The sequence below is a fragment of the Eutrigla gurnardus genome, assembly GCF_963514095.1.
Source record: "Eutrigla gurnardus genome assembly, chromosome: 2".
Lineage (NCBI taxonomy): Eukaryota > Metazoa > Chordata > Actinopteri > Perciformes > Triglidae > Eutrigla > Eutrigla gurnardus.
Window position 1 is genome coordinate 8,377,270 of NC_139916.1, and position 16,000 is coordinate 8,393,269.

Genomic DNA, 16,000 nt, shown 5'->3' on the forward strand with positions numbered 1-16,000 from the left:
CCGCTTAATCCGGTGTCTGTGAGTGTCTGTCATGTTTTCTGTGGGTTGATAACTAAACTGTGGTCTTTTTTTATGATCCCAATGAAATCCCTATGATCTCATTGAGGTTAACAGTGAAATTTAAAACGGTGATTTAATCTAAAAAAAAAAACTGCAATGAAAAAGTGAAGTAGTCCGTTAGTATTTTTCCATTGAGCTAAAATGCACATAACCAATGTTTAAACTGATGCTAGGAAATAAATTGCCCACCGAGTTTAGAAGCGTTTCTGTTTTTATTATGGGAACTAAAAACTCTCTCGCCTTCTCCTTTCCTCCCCGTTTAGCCAATACAGCCTGCGACCCGGTGATAGAGGAGCACTTCCGTCGCAGCCTCGGGAAGAACTACAAGGAGCCCGAGCCAACCGCCACCAACTCGGTGTCCATCACAGGCTCCGTGGACGACCACTTTGCCAAGGCACTGGGCGAGACCTGGCTGCAGATCAAAAACAAGGGGAGCCCCTCGTCGTCCGGCAGCAGCCCAAACTCCTCCCCTGACAGTCACATGGTCAATCACAACCACTCCCCTTCTGTGGTCTCCTGAAGATGGAGGGGCTTAAGAGGGATTCGCCCCCTCATTCCCCAGCCCTCCCAATCACCCCGGCTCCAACACCCTCGCCCTTGTCAACTCTGGTCTGTCACCAGCATCCCAGAGGGAATGCCTGCCTGCTGGTCTGCTAAAAACATCCGACATCCTCGAGCCTGCTCTCTCTCTATGCACTCATAGAGGGGCAATCAAGCAATAACAACAGCCCCCCCCCCCCCCCCCCCCCCCCCCCCCCTCCCTCCTCAGTCCTCTGGTATGCTAATGCCAGGCAATAATCAGTAATGAGTGATGAGAGTTCGACCTTGAGACTCGACCCGGAGCATCAAGCTGCTCCTTCCAATCATGCATCATCTCCGCACGTCAAGCTCGGAGCTGAGCAATGCGTCTGTAGTAATATGTACATAAAGAGAGAGAGAGGAAAGGTGGTGTTTTAATTATTAATTTTCTTCTTTGTTGTTGTTTTTTTGTTTTGTTTCTTTAACAGTAGTTTTGTGTACTGCTTTTTGCATTGTGAGACGCCCGATATTTGAAAGAAAAGATAAGAGAGAAACTTTGGAGAAATCATCACAAACCACCGGACTGTGCTACCAAAGAAACCTCAGACACAGATGTTTATCGACGCCCACCTTGAAAACAAACAAAACACAAAAAGCCATCCTGTCATCTCCCTCTGTTTTTCGTCTCTTAGCATTCTCTCGCCCTCCTCCTCTCCGCTCATGCAGATGTGTTGTTACTGTATGTGTATGAGGTGATCCACTTGGTGTCATTTGCACTACTGCTGTAGAGGGTAAAGGGCGGCACATCGATATCGTCATCTGGCGCTGCACACGCTGGGATGGATAAACGCTGATTTTGGTAGAATCTAACTTTTGATGTAACCTCTATTTGATCAAATTGACTGTTATTTAAAATCTCCCTGGATTGATTCCATCCTGGCTCTGATGGAAAAGTACAAGCCCACATTTTTATACATTACTTTTTGAATTGCATTGAATTTGTTTTACATCACTGCATGTTGATTAGTGCAGCTGTTAACGACAAACAAACGCCTGCTTGCATGGTAAGAACAGATTACCAGCCGACTGTGGACTTCACAGCCATTATTGCAGGAGGTCGCGGCTGAAAAAAGGCTGTAGGACCTGCAGCGTGCTGCGGAACGATGTGCTTTGATGCGTTTCACAGGATGAACTGCAGACAGCGATGAGGAGGGAGATGACGCCGCATGTCACTTTGCGGTTGGGGGGGGAAAAAAGTTTGGTTTCTCGAGAAGATTGTTCACACACGCCTTCGTTTTTGTATCTCTTTGAACACGGGTGTAATTATATTTGGCTTACACCCTACTACCCCTCCCTCTCCTACACACTGTGGTTTGGTAGATTTCTAAAAGGTTTGAAGGTTAAACTAATGCTTTTGAAAATGCATGTTTTTTTTTTTTTTATTTGTTTTTAATAGCTGGTATCTATTAACGTTTCTAAGCAGCATTTCAATCTTAACTACTATTAGCCTTTTCATTCGGACGTTAGTTGTTACTCCTTTTGTTGTCAGTAACAGACATAGACACTATACACTCACTGCTGGGTCAGTTGTACTCCATATTATTGTTATTATTACAATTTTGTATTTTTTGTTTTCCATTAATATCGGTATGGTAACAAACCTCTATAGTGGGACGGCCTCCGGACAGGCTCTGTTTTAACCATGACGGCTGCGTTTCTCCAAACCACCTCAGCGCGGCAACCGATCCGTTCATTCCCGCAGCAGAGCAGAGGCCGCTTCAGTGCTGAGTTGGCTTCGGGACACGCAGCCCGTAAAAGGTTTTCTTAAGATGTTGATCCATCAGTGGTAGAGGATGCTACGACCCTCGGCATGACCGAGCTGAGACACCAACTGGGCATAAAAAGGAGTCAACGAGACCTTGTTTTCCTGAAAAGCATCTCAAGGGGTCTTTTTTATTCCAATAAGTCTGATTGGCTGTCGTCGTGACGTAACCATCTTGCTGCCTTTACCCACGTTCTTGCTGCAAAGGACCAAAGTACTTTGTACAGCACTGGCTCGCACGATGTGATGCTTTTTAGGAACAAGGTGTTGTTGATGGGAAGAGCATGTGATGACTCAAACATCTTGTTGATGTTTAAAAGTTGTAGGAGAGATCGTACAGAACAAAACACTTGCTGATAATTAGAGCTTACCTGAGTTTATGGTGTGATGTCACAGCTCTCCCAACTGTCATCAGTTGACTTTTTGTGTCCCGACTTGGTATCCAGCCCTTTTTTTTTTTTGTGTACTTCAATGGTTTCTTTTCTGAACAACATTGTATTGTTGCTGCAGTTAAACTTGTCTGCTGCAGTCTGAGAAAATGCATTTTACTCTGTTAAAGAGCCTGTGCCAAGATGGCATACATTCCTCCTATATGGAACTTTGTAAAGGCCTCATACACACATCTCCATATCAACAGCGCTGATAACCATTCGGGGGCCAATTGTCCCAGAGTTCCCTACCAAAAGGCTCTTTTTGTGTGCCGGAATTCCAAGGTATCCACTTTTGCTGTGCTTTGCGTCGAGCAAATTGGCCGTACACCCATAAACCATGTGATAAAGGAACAAACGAGCGTTTCAGCTACAAATGCATAAAGACTTTTGAAGACGTGCACTCGTCACGCTTGATAGAAATGACCCCAAAACCCCCAGTTATTTAAACGGAATGCTTTCTCAGTGTTCTAGAACGTCCACACATTCCATCCCCAACTGAACCGGTGTGACGGAATCGGAAACCGATTCTGTGAAAGTTCTAGACTCTTCAGATGCACACCAGAACAAACGAGTACTCCGTGTGAACGTGCTTTTCTGTGATGGGTTCGGAGTGGTCGGGGGTGGTGATCTCCAGCAGGCAGGTTTGGAGGGAACAGAGCTTCAGGAGCTGAGCTTCTGTAAGCAGCTGACACTGAAAGTCCCCACCGCCCCCCCACCACCACTCCCAGATTCAGTGGACCCTGATTAAGATTTGATGGAAGATGCAAAAAAATGCTAGAAAACACGAGGGAAAAGGGCTCCGCGTCCAGAGGATTTTGTTTTTCTATTATTATTCTTTCTCATTATCATTTCACTACCACCCTGTAGGTAGGAGGCTCTCTTTCTGCTTCGGCACACACTCCCTACACACTGTAGGGAAATCACTTAATGAAAAAATACTTTTTTATAATAGGTAACTATAAGACCATCATTACGCTGTGCGTAACGAATGTACAGAGAAAAAAATCGTAGGTATTTTTTGAGGAACAATTAATTTGTTAATGATATGTAGCTATTTAATTGTTGTTTTTTTTCCCCCTGTCCTTTTATTGTAATCATTGCATTTTCTTTTTTTTGTGAAAAAAGTTGATCTTTTTGTTTAGAGTTTGTCTTTTGTTAGAGTAAAGGTTCAAGTGCAGGAACACAGTAATCGTATGAAACCACAATAAGCCACTGGTGTGTCGGTGACAATCGCTACTTCCATTGGTCCCCGGTGTTCTGCTAATCATTCAGCTTGTGTTCCATCGCGTGTCTTCTGAGACGTCTGAACAAAAGGAGGGCATCCTTTTCAGAGGAAGTCGCAAGTTTTGCATGGATGGAACATAATTATTTTGCCACTAGCCCAGAGAGTCCTGCCAGCCTTTCCCAAATCATTTCCATTCAACTAAAACTCAACACTATTCATGGGCTAGCAGGCAGGTTGACTTTCCACCACTGCATGTACAAAAACAAAAATCTTGGTTTTGTTGACTGTTCTTGGTCTGCAGATAAGAACTGAGCTACAAGTAAAACCAGCAGTCCATTTGAGAACACATTGGTGTAACTCCAGTAATCAGAACACTTAAAGCTTTGTGCTCAAGTTCACCTGCTTCATCTCCGTTATCAGATCCGGGCGGCAAACGAGCTTTGGGTCGTCACCCTCGTGTCGTGATGCCGCTTTGCATCTGTGATCAAGTAAACGACGTGAACATATGCGCAGATAAATCAAAGAAGAGTTGGTCTTTACTCTGTCTGTACCACATTTTCCAGGTCCTTTTTGAAGTGGAAGTAGCATGTACTTAGTGGTAGTAATACTTTGAACTGTTAAAAAAAAATGTATCAAGAAAAACAGTCAATTTGTGGCTCTGTGTCTCCTACTAAAAAGGTTTTGGCAGGCCACCTTTTTTGTACGTAAAGTAGCCTTGATGAACAATAAAGTGCTTTTAAACCACTGTGTGACTGTGTGGGCCTCTAACTGGTGGGTGTGTTACGCTTCAGACTGAGGCGCTAGCAAAGGAGATGTGATGAATTCCACATAAACCAGCATTTACACGGCAACGTAACGCTCACAGACGTAAACGGAAATCATAAAAAGACATTTTATTCCAGATTTTGGTTAAATACAGAAGAGTAAAAGTGTGACAAAAATAGCTGAGAATAGTCAGAATGATGAAAGCCTAATCGGAAACTTATTTAATCTCAGATTTGAGAATAAAATGAGGACATTTGGAATTTTGGAAAGACATTTCCCCCACAATTCTGACTTTTACCCTTAAACTTCAATCTCAAATTCTGAAATTAATCTCTTCAATATTGCATTCATGGTCTTTCATAACTCCCAGCGGCTGTAGAAATGTGCGTTTCATTACACAGAAAATAGTGTACATCTTCAGACAAATAGCATATTGTAGCGTAGTCAAAGCAACATGAATAGCACAGACAAACACATGCATGCGTCCACACAAACACACCATAAAGACCATCAGTTTGTCCGTAGGCTCTTCTTAGATTAAAACCATGCAGATGTAGCTTCCTGGTTGTCAACGGTAACAGTCAATTGTTTCCATATCGGGAGCCACGGTTGCACGGTAACATCTGTGTACAGGTTTCCTACTTCCAAAAGGAGCAAAGCTGCTTTTAGTATTAACTGTATGTATAACAGTCTCCAGTAAACAGAAAGGGAGATGGATGGATTCAGCCGAGATGTCAGCCGGGACTTCTTTTTTTTTGGGGGGTAATTTTTTTATTCATCTGAAGCGAACTGAACGAGCGAGCAGATGTAGTTTGTCAACGTCTCGCCAAAGAACTCGGCAAACCCATTAAATGTGTTAATGGAGATCCTGTCGGAGGTAAAGAACCTGTGACCGATCACTGAAAAACAGTGATATTTCAGCAGGAAACTAAATCGATTGCTATGAATTTCACCATATTACTGCCAAATGAAGACTCATTTTAATTGCTTTGCTCCAGCTACTTTTCTGAAGAAGCTTAATGTGCTTATTTGGATTACTTCAGTTGTATGTGTGTGTCTACAAAGCCCTTGTCCTTTGTTAATGTGAGTCCTTAAAAAAAAAAAAAAACACCAGACGGAAATGAAAGGATTGGAGTGTTCAGTCCTTCAGAGGCTCAGGCTTCGTTCCTCCCGTCCTTCAGATGCTCTCATCGTCGCTCATATCCCAAATCTAAGAGACAACAGAAAAAGACAATTCACACGGAAGTTATTATTTTGTCTACAACAAACAACATTCGACTAAATAGTCTCGACTCAAGGTCCAATTCCGATTTGTTTAGCTGCATGTTGCAGCCTTCGGTGGAGATTTCTCACCGGGTTGTCAAGAAAAATGTAGAGTGGACCTTAAAGGGCCCGTGTGAATGTAAACAAAACGGACGTTCGGTTTCCACAACACCCTGAATGTGTCTTTGAGCTCCAAGAAACGTGTTTCCGTCCTCATGGAAAACACCTGCAAAGCCAGTTTTTAAAAATACTTGAAAACATCATCCACATCATCGGCCTAATATGTGTTCCATGGTGCTAGTTGTCAAAAAAACTCCACAGGGAACCTTTTAGATCATTTCGTCAAACTATTAGGTCAAGAAGTAGTCTTGCTTAACGTCCACGTCTGATGTATACGTCTGATCTACAGTACGTACAGGACATTAGTCATCAATAATCTACTGGACGGACATGTATACATACATGAAGTAGCCAGAGTTATACAGTAATAAAACCACTCATTCAGGTGAGACATCATTCAGTGCACGGCTATTAATAGGCATGAATGCTTGTTTCAACTTTACATACAGGACACAGAGAAACAGACAGAAAACGGTCTAAACAAGTGAGCTGTAAGTCATAACAGAATACACTTTAGAGAACATGCAGGCCGCGCTCACTTCCTGGCCACGTGCACCAATTATATAACAGCTTCTATAATAATTAATCACAATCACTGCTAAGAAGTCCCTTACCAGGAAGTGAAGGCAGCATGTGACTCTGTCTATTTCACTCACACACACGCACACGCACACACACACACACACACACACACACACACACACACACACACACACACACACACACACACACACACACACACACACACACACACACACACACACACACCTCCTTTTCACTACTGTGTCAGTAAACAACAACGGCCTTCTCATGGCAGCAGATTCTTCACATTCTCCCTCTGTAAGACGTAATTCACATACCTCTCACACTGTCTGGAATGTTACACACACATGGCTCTGAGTGTGTACACATACACACACACACACACACACACACACACACACACACACACACACGGTTTGATGCATGCATGCTGCATTCCTTTAAATGTGCTGCCCGTTCCTTTTCTTTCAGTGAGTTCCAACAGGGAGTTCTGTGTCCACGTGTGCAGACCCGACGTATTAACAAACCCCCACATCTTCAAAACACAGAGGTCTTTAGATAAAAGTCACAAGTGCGGGAAAATTGACCTAACTGATTAATGTATTATCAAAATATTGATTTAACACTTTGGTAAGTGATTCATCGGCTTACTGGGTGATGTTGGGACTTTGAAATTGTATTGACTCTGGAAATGTTGAGCGTATTCTAGTCCTGCTCAATGTGTTAAGTGTCCTGAGATGACTTCTGTTGTGATATGACACTATAAATAACATTTAATTTAATTGAATTGGCCGGGTCCATAAGCACTCACACTGTTTCTGCTCCAAACAAATAAATCAAATCCAAACGGAAATCTAATTTACAAAGTTGAACATGCAAATAAACATCAAGTGATTACAAATAGCTTTGTCAAACTATTTCTGGTAGCTCTTTATGTTTTAGGTCTGTAATTTTCCAGATGACTTCAATAGCAGATCAGTTGAGCATGAAAAGATGCAAAGTTTGTCTCCGGGCGGACACAGAATTAAATGCTTTTTAAGTTAAATGTTTACTGTTCAGTGTGGTTTCTGGGATATTTTGGGGAAATATGCTAATTTAGCCGTCTTAAAGTGAAATGAGCAGATTGATGCCACTTTTATTTGTAGGAGTTGATTAGCTGGCTAAAGGGCGGGAACACTTCTTAAGCGTGTTTGTCTAAAACGAGTACATAAACACATAAATCAATGTGTTACTTCGATTCCACTTCTGGAACCTTATCGTTTGTTAGGGTTGCAGTCAGAAGCCTCCATGTTCGTTCACCGAGGAGTCCCTCAGGGAAGTCGCTGTCAAACCAGCACGAGTCCACGGCGTTCGGGCTGAAGCGGATGCGTGGAGCGGTTGTAGCTCCAGCGGGCCTTTTCCCAGAGTGCGGTCCGAGAGCTGCAGGGCAGCGTGGAGAATGGGGGACAAATTCATATCAAAGCCGGACGTTTCGGTGTTTCTGCCCCACTGCTGCTGTGCAGCGAGCATCAAAAGGACAGCGAGCAAAGAGCCCTTTGAAAGGGCGGCGACACTGGAGCCCCGACCTGGACGGCTGCCACGCCGCACTGATGCCGTGTGTGTCTGCGCCTGTGTGTGTTTGCAGGAATCTTTTGTGCAAAATGAAAGGGGTGGGGAGGGAGAGGAGGTGATCCGGGGGGGGGGGGGCTTATGTAACATGAATAGCACCAGCAAACTGAAGCCAACGACTTTACTACACTCCTTCAAGCACGGCTGAGTACTCGGGATGTTTGTCAACCATTTAGCTCTGATTTCTGTCAAGTTCAGATCAATACAAGTCACAGGGGATTTAAAACCTATTTATTAGATAATCTTATTCTATTCATGTGGCAGATATGGAGAGTAAGTCCCACGTTGTACTCTTTATGGTGATGATAGCAGACATGTTCTATTAAAAAAAACTTGAAATATTCTACACTGTGACTTTTTATGACACTTTTGTGGCATACTATTTTTATTTGACATATTTAAGACGTATTATACTCGTTTTTTAATATTTTTTAATACTTTTTTTTGTCATACTATGTCTCTTTTATGACTTTTTAAATTACATACCTAACAATTACATTTGGAGATCTGGGAAATTGTGATTTTCTTCACTAATCATAAAAATTAAACAATAAATCGATGAATTCAGTAACAATGAAACACATGTTTAAATGCAACCCCACACACACACACACACACACACACACACACACACACACACACACACACACACACACACACACACACACACACACACACACACACACACACACACACACACACACACACACAAACACACACGCCATGACAGCATCTCAAAGGGATTGGCAGCAGCACAATCGGCGACACGCATCTTTAACTTTGAAGCAGCCTTATCGCTTCGGGACCTCGAGTCACTGCAGGTTTAAAAAAAAAAAAGAAGCCGATTGCTGGACGTTTCATAAAAGTCCTACAGTAAGCTGCATGTAATCATCATCTGAATGTGTTTGTAATCAGTTGGGCTCCGGCTGATATGACAACTATAATCCGGTCTTCGTGGTTGAAACGAGGCTGCGATCTGATCAGATAGAGGAGCTTTTTAGCTGGAAGCCGAGGCCGCTGCAGTCGGGCCAACTCTCTGCTGCCGCTGATTGTCGGTACCCCACAAACACAACACACGCCTCAGCGTCGGGAGCAATGTTTATCGGTCTGCGGGAGACGGGTCGGAAGCTTCTGGAAAAGGAACGCCGGAGCTAGAAGCCACAGTTCGAAGCGAGCTTCGAGGTGATTTCAATAATACCTTTTTGTTTTTTCCCCTCTCTATTCAAACATACTGAGCATACTTACAGGAACAACATCCTAAGTGCGGGTGGCCCCCCCCCAGCGGGGAGCCATCCTCTAAAGCCATTCAACCAAGGCAGCGCTACACAACCGCTGATGGGCTTTGATATTAAACACACATCTGCTTTACATATTAGCACTGACACCAAAGCACAAAGAGCAAAGTCAAGCTTTCATCATGGAGACTGGCTCCATCTGATGTGCAATTAGTGAGACCACACAGAGCGGGTTCCTGGCTGCTGGAACACAACGGTGGCGGTGTGCTGCTGGTCGGGGGGGGGGGGGGGGGGGGGGGGGGGGAGAGTTTTATTCTCCTGATCTTTTAGTTTCTGGGAGTTTTTACAGAGCTTAAGAGACTATGTGGTCTGTGACCAAAAGCTGTCAGAGATGCTGCCACTTTAACGTCTTTTCTGACGTGGAAACATGAGCTCGTTGGCTCCATCGCTTTGCTTTTGTGTCATTCAGAAAGAAATGTTTTCATTCGGACATGACAGGCATTGACAGAGAGAGCCACAGTGTTTGGGGGGCAAACTGTGGCACTTAAAATGTAAAATAACATGATTTCAGGCTGCATCACTGATGGATTTTTAAACTTATTTTTGCCATTGGAGTCCTAATAATGACCATAAAGTCCTTTCACGGTGAACCTTTTCTCATCAACTTCCTCCCTTATTAGAGAATTGTACTGCTTATGTTAGAACGTCCGACAGCCATGCTGCTGTGGCCTCTATAGTAATGTGTTTGCATTCAATGCAGACAGATTCCCCATCACATTTACAGTCCAGTATGAGCTGCATGTCTGAACATGCCTTTCAAACAACACGCCAGTGAATTCAAACATACAGAGCTAAAGGGGAAACTGGGAAAAGCGTTTGAAGTCCAGAAAGCTAGTTGTTTATATTCACTAACAAAAAATGTGCGAGAAATAATGCAAATTTCAAAACGAGGGATCTTAGCGGAGTAGTTTCACACCCCGGGTTTCCCATCATAACCCTGTTCTTCAGAGGAGCCCAAATCTTCTTCTGATCTACAATAAAACCTGATGAAGCCATCAGCATGTGGCAACATCAGCGATGGGCAATTATTTCAGACTTCACACGGGGTGTCAGCGACGGAAACTCTTGTTTCCTCTAAGAAATGATCTAACATCTGTTAGCCAGGGGGATGCATTTGATGATTTATGTTAACGAGGGGGGACTTCCCCTTTCATCCCACTCATGAGGTCCCCTCAGGGCAGCTTTTACACCCAGAAGGAGAGATGAACTTCTTCATATACAGTCGTTTTTTAAATGGTTTCCTGCACGGAGCAGTTTAGTGGCTGACACTCAGATCTCACGTCCTTTTACATCACTGACCATGCACGCTCTAGTTTTCCCTCCGCAGCTTCCTCCTTCCTTTCCCCCTCTCGTCTCTTTTTCGTTCTTTCCCTCAAACCTTTCAAACCGCAACTAACTCACCATGGAGACTCTTACAATACCGAGAAAACACACTGAACTGGACATGACCCAAACCAGCAAAACAATAGCAGGTGTTGACTTCATAACGCTGAAATCATGACCACGTGCACACACACACACACACACACACACACACACACACACACACACACACACACACACACACACACACACACACACACACACACACACACACACACACACACACACACACACACACACACGGTGGTTGATGGACATGAATAATGTAATTCTGAGGACTCATTTTCAGATGTGAAATGGCAGCACTTCAAAGCACAAAAGGCACACTAAGGTCTACGATCACCGAGGGGACGACTCGGGGAACGACCTGAGCCTTCCTATGGGGAAAAAGAATAAAAGAAAATGTTTTTGTTTTTTAAAAATCTTAACTTTGGGCTCGAATCAAACTGAATGAAACGTGTGAAAATAAGGCAGCTGAAAAAAGCGTACGGGAGTCCATATTGCAGACAACCTTTCATCACTTTTAACTACTTCTGTGTATCAGGTTTTGTGACCCGCTACGTGCCGATGAGCTTGAATAGAGCCTCAAAGTCTCTTAATCTTGTTGGACTATTATGGCTACTTGATGGCAACAACGCAACACGTATAGTACATTCATAGTACGGTGTTCTGTTCACCAGCAAGAGCAACTGTCAAGTTGTTGCGAGGCAGCCGGCCAGAGCTGCCGGAGACACGACCCGCGCCGGGACAAGCTGTCCGCCCGAAGCAGCACCTGTCACCAGGATGGAAGTGCTGCACGTTATCTCGTTACACAGGAGGCCTGTCGGGCGTACTGTAGATCTCAGTGGTCCCTTCATATATTTTTAGTAACGCTAGCCTGCTGGGCTGCGCCTCCAAACTCAGCAGATTTACTACGGAACATCCTCCACGGTGCCCTCCTGCGGTCATCTCTACTGATCTGAGATATTACACCATGTGTGAGATGGAGCTTCTATTCATCACCTGAAGTGCAGGTCCTGCAGGAGTCTAGTAGCAACTAAGGAAGAGGAAGAACTGGGACTAATGCTGCCGTTCTTCAGCCATTATATATATATATATATATATAAGAAAACATGGTAGGACAATCAGCTTAATGTTCAGGGTCAGGAGACAACAGTCGTTGCACAAGAGGCTGGCAACAAGTCTATTTAAACACCCCAATTATTCATTAGCCTCCCATTTCTCATCTATTGTGGTTCTTGCTTCCATTTACAGGAAAATGTTGCAGGAAAATGTAATTGGTTAAATAAATATTCAGAGTTAATATTGGTCTGGGAAGACCAGTCATGTTCCCGTAAAAAGATCAACTGAGATTAAGAGTGTTGAACCCTATTATATCTTCCAGTAACACACTTACATGATAAGGCACACACACACACACACACACACACACACACACACACACACACACACACACACACACACACACACACACACACACACACACACACACACACACACACACAGAGGAAAATGTCCTCAACGGAACTCCATGTGTGCCGTAGCACGCTGCATTCCCGACCACATTCCTGACTTCCCCTCAGACATTCCTGCACAACGTGGCGGGAATCTGCAGCATCGTGGAGGTTTCACTGGCAGGCAGGCGGTTTACAGTGGGGTGAAAAGGTCAAAGGTCAAATCGCTTACGCGGTCGGGGAAATAAAGGAGGTTGTGGCGTCCTGTGCCTCACGGTGAAGGTGAGGGCGAAACAGACTGCGAGAAAATAAAACACAGAGCGTTGATGAAGTGAACAATAAAAGCGTGTCGGCCTCGTTGTTCTGTGCAGACACTTGGTTTGGTTTCTGGGTGGCACATTCAAATCATTGGCCACATCCAGTCTGCGCCTCCGAGGCTGGGCGAGGTCGTCTTAAATTAAGCTTTTCTGTCTTTAAAATGATGCTGTAAATGTGTTTAGCTCATCCCTTGAAAATAAACACATGCCTTTAATCCCAAACCAACCAGGCAACGAAGAACGGGCTGATTGAAATAGCAGACGCTAATCTCGTGTGTGAAATGTAGTAAAATAAGTATGCAGTGAAATAAAAATAGGATCAAACTAAAAGAAGATGTCGAGATGCAAATTGCTTTAACAAAGCACGTCGATTTGCCGCGTGTTGCATGCTGGGATATGCAGTTCTGACATGCGCATCTTGTTAGAGATGGAGCCCAATTTCCAATTTCTATGTTTTTTCTCACAGAAGGCGACCACCAGACAAGGTTTTTCCACCAATGACGAGCATCATGTCCCCCTGAACGCTGCTCAGGCCTTCATTTTCTACTCAATAGCACTGCAAACAGCAGAAATGTGCTACTGGAGGACGCTAAAGCTTCTAATGCCTTCTGTTTAATAAAGTGTGTCTCCAGGCGGCGTATGCATTTCCACACAATAAGCAGAGCTGCGGCTAATACTGCTTGGCGGTAAAAAAAAAAAACACTCATTTGATAAAGTTATTCCAGATGCCGGCGTGGATACAAGATGTTGGGGCTGTGTGATCCAGAGTCCAGGTTGTAGGTGGGTCTGATTTGGACCCAAAACTGGTAACAGATTGTTTAAGTCTAGACATCCCACGTGCAACAAGTATTTCCACCAACATACAGTCGGAAAGGGGCACATGTTTAAAATTGAGGGAAATGCTATAAGAAATACTTAGAAATATGGCCGGACAGGAACAGGCCTACGTCCTACTGAGCGCCGGGCTCAGGGATCCTGATGTGTGGCCTTCGGCTGAAGCGTAGCGTCTATTTTCTCTGCAGTCAAACTAACTATACATGTGATCCCGTAGAGCCTAAAATTGCACTTTACGTTCCCTTTCCTGCCAAAAAACATTGTAATCCAACTCAAGGCCTCAATAAGTCAAAGCTGCGCCTGTCAAGTCGCACCGCACCAGCTTTTCCTCGGGTTGAGGAAAACCAAGCGAGCCAAAATCTAAACTTTTTCCACATTGAATGTCTCCCTCATACTACAGTACGCCTGGACTGAGATCACACAGACTTAGGTAGCTTTTTCTCCCCCCTCCCTCCCTCGGGTCCTCTTTGTTCCAGGCCTACTGCTCTCAGGGGGGAACACAGTGAACAGGCCACAGGCTGGATATGTTCATGTGTTTGTGCGTGTGTGTGTGTGTGTGTGCATGAATACACGTATTCACCGAGACTTGAGACAGGAAAAGGAAGAGGAGATGGGTGGAAACAGGAAGAGGAGGGTCACCTACTAACCCAGCCTGCCCTCTCAGCAGCACATGTCCTGTCCTCACCCACACACACACATTTCACACTAAATGGACCGCAACTTCATATGAATTAAAAAAAAAAAAAAAAAGTGTCTCATCACACAGAATAGTACCGAGTTAAGACTTTTTTTAATGGGACTGTTTGAATAATTAGCCAGTGGTCCAATACGTTTTAAACCTTATTACTTTCCACATACTCGGTATTTGTGTCGCGCTTGTAAAAGAAAGTGCTACCATTGCGGTTTCATCTGTGGGACAAAAAAATCAGCGATGTGCTACAGCCACATAATAACTTAAAAAAAATGCAAGTGTAACCATTTGAAAGGAGGAGGCGGAGGGCCGGTGAGAGGGGGGGAGATAAAGGACGAGGGTGACGTCAGAGGGAAGGTGGAGGATAACACGGCTGGGGGGGTGAAAGTGGGTTTGACCGGAGAGGAAAGGGACGGTTTAGAGGAGCTCCGGTGGGAACAGAGTCCCTCTGTAGGTCCCAGCTGAGGTCGTGTCCCCTGGCCGTGTTTTCATAAACTCCCGGGTCTCGGGGTAATCAAACAAAGTACAGGCACTCGCAAACCATCGACCCAGATAGCAAAAACCTTGGAAGCGGACCTCATAACAAAGACGCGCCAAACCAGGAAGCAATGCAACGCCTCCTCCTGCACTCTCCTCTCTTTTCCTCCCAGCTCCTAGCCTCCCCTCTCCCCCTCTTTTCTCTCGGTCCGAAAAGGCCAGCTACAACAACACATGGAGTCTCTCTCGGCTGGGTGTGGTGGCCTGCAGTGCAGCAGCTGGGTCCTGTTGTTTCTCCCGGGACACAGACTGACTGCTCGCCCTCTTTTTCAGGACAGCTCTCCCTCTGTGTCCTTAACTGGGTCTCTTTGTAGATATAGCGTTGGTAGTGTGCCGTAGTGTGTGTGTGTGTGTACGGTATATAATTAATCCCTCACGTTCCAGGTACTGCTCCTTCCTGGTACCACTCTTAAACTGTCCTTGTCAAACAAACCGATCCCTCACTCCTCTTTTTTTGGGGGGGATTTTCTTTTGTTCTGCTTTTCTGTTCTTTCTCTCACTTAATCTGTCAGTCCCCATCTCCCTCTCTTCCCTTCCCCTCTTCCCTTCCTCTCTCTCCCCCACCGTATCTCAGCCCGGCCCCCGTTTCCCTCTGACACATTTCCTGCGTACTAGAGAACTAGAGATGGCCATCGTCACATTCTCTGAGTCATACATGTGTTTCATAACGCAAATCAAAGTTTCTCATACTAAAAAAATCACGCTGAAACATGTAGCTTTGAATCATTTTCCATATTACACACGAGTAATAATCGTCTTTTTGCATTTGTGACGATAATGAGGATGATTCGTATCATAATTGCTGTATGAAATAAGTATTAAAGTCCTTTACAGCTTGAAGCCTCCATTTAGTTGATATTTCTCTGGTGAGGCATTATCATGTGTGTGTGTGTGTGTGTGTGTGTGTGTGTGTTTGCAACCAGTATAAACTCGACCTAATGAACCGTTTTGAGCGTGCAACTAACAAAATGGCAATAACAGATCAACTTCAGAGGCTGTGTGTGTGTGTGTGTGTGTGTGTGTTGCCAGTTCAGACCTGCCCTAGGTTTAATTACAACTGTGAGTCAAAGCTAACTCATGTGTGGTCAGAGGAGCAATCAAACACTAGTAGGGCCCCATGGACACACGCACAA

At 44.5% G+C, this 16,000-nt stretch overlaps 2 protein-coding genes across 4 annotated transcripts in view; one reads left to right on the forward strand and one right to left on the reverse strand.

Moving 5' to 3' along the window:
- The window catches only part of vgll4b (vestigial-like family member 4b), a 325,618-nt gene that overhangs the window by 31,585 nt on the left and 278,033 nt on the right, over window positions 1-16,000 (forward strand). For 2 of the 3 annotated variants that reach the window (XM_084035685.1, XM_084035683.1), the window contains one exon: window positions 324-4,802. In XM_084035685.1, coding sequence (XP_083891811.1) covers window positions 324-580 — 257 coding nt within the window. In that variant the 3' untranslated portion in view covers window positions 581-4,802. Of the gene's footprint in view, window positions 1-323; window positions 4,803-16,000 lie in introns of those variants that run through there. The other variant, XM_084035684.1, reaches the window with a different exon arrangement.
- atg7 (ATG7 autophagy related 7 homolog) overlaps window positions 4,936-16,000 on the reverse strand; it is a 45,528-nt gene continuing 34,463 nt past the window's right edge. Inside the window, exon 19 of the mRNA XM_084035543.1 lies at window positions 4,936-6,032. Coding sequence (XP_083891669.1) covers window positions 6,000-6,032 — 33 coding nt within the window. The 3' untranslated portion in view covers window positions 4,936-5,999. The remainder of the gene's footprint in view (window positions 6,033-16,000) is intronic.